At 29.3% G+C, this 4619-nt stretch overlaps 1 protein-coding gene across 1 annotated transcript in view; it reads right to left on the reverse strand.

The window, feature by feature from the left end:
• Positions 1 to 3880: 3880 nt before the first annotated feature.
• The window catches only part of LOC119666447 (optomotor-blind protein-like), a 6377-nt gene continuing 5638 nt past the window's right edge, over positions 3881 to 4619 (reverse strand). Inside the window, exon 2 of the mRNA XM_038075724.1 lies at positions 3881 to 4615. Within this exon, the coding sequence (XP_037931652.1) occupies positions 4239 to 4615 (377 nt within the window). The 3' untranslated portion in view covers positions 3881 to 4238. The remainder of the gene's footprint in view (positions 4616 to 4619) is intronic.

Here is a 4619-nt window from a genome sequence, read left to right on the forward strand (position 1 = left end):
AAAAATATTCTTGTAACGACTCTGGGATCCGGCGAGAAAAACCCCGGCTTGAGAGAAAAAAAAAAAGGTTCTTTACAACTCTCAAGTGATATATGACAGATCTACTATATTTACCGTATTTTGAAGTGATTGTACTTGGTTTAAGTATGGTAGTGTTCCAGTTGATCATGGAAGAGATAAATTACCTAGTCATAAAACTTTTTATTGCATCGTATGAAACATTGTTAAAGCCATCGAAAATGTTTGCTTCAAAAGATTTTCTTTTTTCATATAGTAACATATATGTATAAAGTGATTTTTAGTAAAACAGTTCTATATAAAATTTGATGTACAGTACAATACAATGAATGACCTTTTTTTTTAATAGTCTTATTATTATTGCTGACGTTTAATCGCTGAATTATATAGCAACTAACTGTTTTTGTAAAATTAATAAGACGCTACAAATGATATCACAATCATAAGCACTTACTAGATCATCACAGCACAAACGGCCTGGTTTCAAATCCCACTAAGTTATGGTCAAAACCTGAAACGCCTTAAAAACGGGCATAAAGAGTTATTAAATTTTTGCAGCAAATAAACGTTTACAATTAAAATAAACGTTTACCATGGTATATAATTGCAAATATAGTTCTACTTCTTATTTCTACATTTCTACATCTATTCTTGTTCTTGTGTTCTAGTTCAAAAAGGAAAGGAAAAGGAACAGCTTCGAAAAGGAAGTTGTATTTTATTTCTAATACACACCTATTAAGAGTTTATGAAAAATTATAACATAACTCTAAAAAAAACTAAAAAGTGTTAACTCGGTTTTTATGATATTGTATTGTTGAAAAACTATGATTTATGTATGTTAATACCACAATCCTTTCAAGAAATTCTTTAAGTCGGTCTCTTTATTGGAACAACTCTTAAAGAAACAGTTGATGATAGTCATGTTTTAATACAGCGCTGTCCAGATCAGAGGCGATCGCGGGCCAATACAAATCACTATATAGATTGGAGCGCCGCAGAAACACATAGGTTCATAATTGTTTTCGACAAAAATAAAATGTCGGTTATAATATTAAATTTACTTTTATTAATTTATCAATTTAAATTCATTTATTTGGTAAACCATAAAAGTAAAATACAGTTAGACTCCGGTTAACGCCTGGGATACGTTCCGTCAAAGTAGAGCGTAATGCGAAACAGCGCTAAACGAGGCTATGTTAACATGTAAATATTGAGGTTAGGGGAAGATTGATAGAAAATTGCTTAGGTATTAAATTTAATAATTATGTTTCTTTTAATAATAATAGAACCGAATATTTTTTTCTTACAAAAACAAAAGCAATGTTATTCAGTCTATTCTGTGTTTCCAATCTTTCGTCTCTTTGTCAAGAAGGCATCTAAAGCATCTATAATACCCCGTCTTGCTTTTGAACTCCTGCCAAAATTTGGATCAATTTTAACAAATTGGTTCATAATTTCAGTTGTAGTGGTCAAATTCCTTTTCACAAACAATATCGAAAGTTCTTTTTGCTCTTCTTCGAAATCACTACTATTTTTGTTTTCTTCTTGCTCAATTAATTCCTTGAGCTAATCATTAGCAAAACTATTTGCTGTTTCTTGAACTATTTCTTTGACGTCTTCCACTTTTACCTCATCTAAACCGGTTTGTTTCGCTAATTCTACTATTTCTATCACTATTTCATCTATATCGACAGAGGGTTCAATATCTTCGCTCTTACTTAAATCTGGTTAAATGTTTTCTCATACTCTTTTCAAAGATCTTTCTGTAATCTTATTCCAAGAAAGGTTTACGTTTTCTACAACATTCATGATATTGTAGTCTCTAGTCTCTCTTCTCTTACTGATTGCTTCTCTTCTCCTTTTGTTTTGTCAAACATCTGCTTAAATGTTCGAGTTGAAATAAAAGAGCGCTAAGCCGAAACAGCGTTAAACGAAACAGCTTTTAGCGGGGTCTTACTGTAATGTTTTACAAGTACACTAGAAAAAAATTTGCGTAGTTTTGGTAGATTAAAATCATGATCCGTCATGTTTGGACGGCTCTGTTTTAATATAGAGATTTCTTGAATAAAACATATAACATTAGTAAATATTGAAAATAAACAAATTAAGGGCTTAGTTCCAGCAGTAGCCTACGTCTACTTCTCGGATCCACTCATTAGTTTTAATGACTATTTTGATGACCGTTCACTACTCTCAAAAGTGATTATATTATATAAAATAAAACAAGTTTTTTTTTTTTTAATATTTATGTGGATTTTTTAATGTTTTTGTCTTTTTATTTTTATATTTGAATGTTAATTTAAAATAACAAATTTACAATGTAACTTTAATATTATTTTATTTTGTCTTTTGTGTTATATATAATTTGTTGTTACATTTTCATTTTACATATAAATTTGCCTTTTCTAAATATTTTTTTAATATTAATATATAATAATTGCAATTTTTATTTAAATAACTCTTATGCACAAATACGGTGTGTTGCTAGTAGATAAATTCTAATTGAGTTTTAAATAATATAAACACTAGTTATTTACGTTTTTATATGCTTTCAAATTATGTATATATAATTATACATATATATATATATATTGTTTTTTTTATTTTTATTTACTAAACTCTAATTACATGTTAGGCATATATACAAAATCTCACACGAACGCGCCGAATGTCGCGTGTTTTGCATGCGACAATTGCCGCGTCCGCGTTCGACACTAAAACAAATTCTCAATTTTTTTTTTTCAATTAATTTAATTATAATTACATTGCTGCACTATTTTACTTTATATGCGATTTTATATATAGTCAAATGCGTACTATATAAATACAAATTATTTTTCGGTTTAATTGTTAATTTAATTACTATAATTACAACTTTGACGTTTGTTATGAGAAATTAATTCGTTTTGAATATATTCACACGAAATAAAGATATGTAAAAAAAATAAAAATAATAATAATAATAATGAAAAGTGTAAATAGCAATTAAAGGTGCTAATTAACTATAATTAATATTGCTTTTTATTTTTAATTTTAATGATCTTTACAATTTATTTCTTTATAATATTTCTTTATAAAATTCAACTGATTGCATTTATTTTTTCTAAAGTATATTTTTACCTGGAGAAGTTGACCTGGAGAAGTCGGTGTATGAATTGAATTTCTTTGATATAAAAGTTTGATTATTATATCGTTTGTGGATGAAATTGTATTTTATTTATACATATATAAATCACATTAAAAGTAATAAACATAATAGTAAAAACATAATTAAAATTAATAGACAACTTTTAGTTAAAATCCCTGGCTTAGCCAAAGTTTGTACATTTCAGACTCGCAGAAACATTTTTAATAGAACTTTTTTAACTCAAATAATGTCTTGATTTATTGAATATTGTTGTGCATACATATAATTTTGCAAAATCAGCTTCTAAATAACTAAATCACTGAGTTACAATATTTCAAAATAAATCTGTAGATCTGCTAATGTACATTACTTGTTTTAACCGTCGAGAGTCTCATTGACAACTTCTAATAAATTTTAAACTTATACGAGGAACATGTTGGATTTATAATAAATTTAACAACTAAATAATTTTTACAAAATAGTTATAAAATTTTCCTTTTGTTTTTTTTTTGAAATTAATAATACTACAGGAAGTTTTGCGAATAAAAAAAAATTATTTTATAAAAAAATTGTTTTAAATTTACACGAGAAAATAAAATAAAAACTCTTTGGTTTCAGAACTTAAGGTTAATAACATTCAGCCAACAGTTCTAAATAAAAATAAACCGTTTGACTGAACTCTTCACTCAACAATTTACAAATTAAATTTTATTAATAATTAATAATTATTATTCATTAATTTTAATTAGGAAATCACGCTTCTATATACAAATTAAGGTGTGAGTGAACATAAATTCAATTAACTAAACTCTTTAAAAATAATCGTAATTTGGAACATGTGTTACTGGTTTGTTCTGTATTTGTTTGTGTGTCTCTGTGTAACTAAGCTTTAACATACTGGTACATAATGAAAACCTTCCTTCCTAACCTTCCTTAAGACATGGTGGGCCACTGCATATCCTTTCATAAATACACATTAAATTGCAGCATAAATCTGATATCGCTTCTCGCACTAAATCACTGCATATTGCGGTCACACGTCATCGAGATCAATGACGGACGAACGGTCATTGTCGTCCCTATCAAATAAATGTCACTGATCTGCATGTGAAGGCGACTTACGTTGCAGTTCATCGAGCGTGCTGCCGCCATTGCCATTATGTTGCACTTCGAGCCCATTGACCATTTTCTCAATGCTCTTCAATTCCGAAGGCGAGTTGTTACGCTTGAGCAAAGATGGTGGTGTGGTAGGTGACATTGAGATAGGTCGCGTTGGTGGTGAATTGGATGAGGCACGTGGTCGTGGACTTGAACTTAGACTACGTGGTCCATTATCAATGCTGCCAGCACCGCTGCTAATACCAGGCCCCTCAGAGCCAGGTCCACTGCCACCAACACGATTTGCATTTGAACCTGGTGTAACAGCATCAAATGCTGAACCCAGACTACCCGGCAGGCTATATGGTGAAAAGCG

This window comes from Teleopsis dalmanni, chromosome 1 (assembly GCF_002237135.1).
Source record: "Teleopsis dalmanni isolate 2A chromosome 1, ASM223713v2, whole genome shotgun sequence".
Lineage (NCBI taxonomy): Eukaryota > Metazoa > Arthropoda > Insecta > Diptera > Diopsidae > Teleopsis > Teleopsis dalmanni.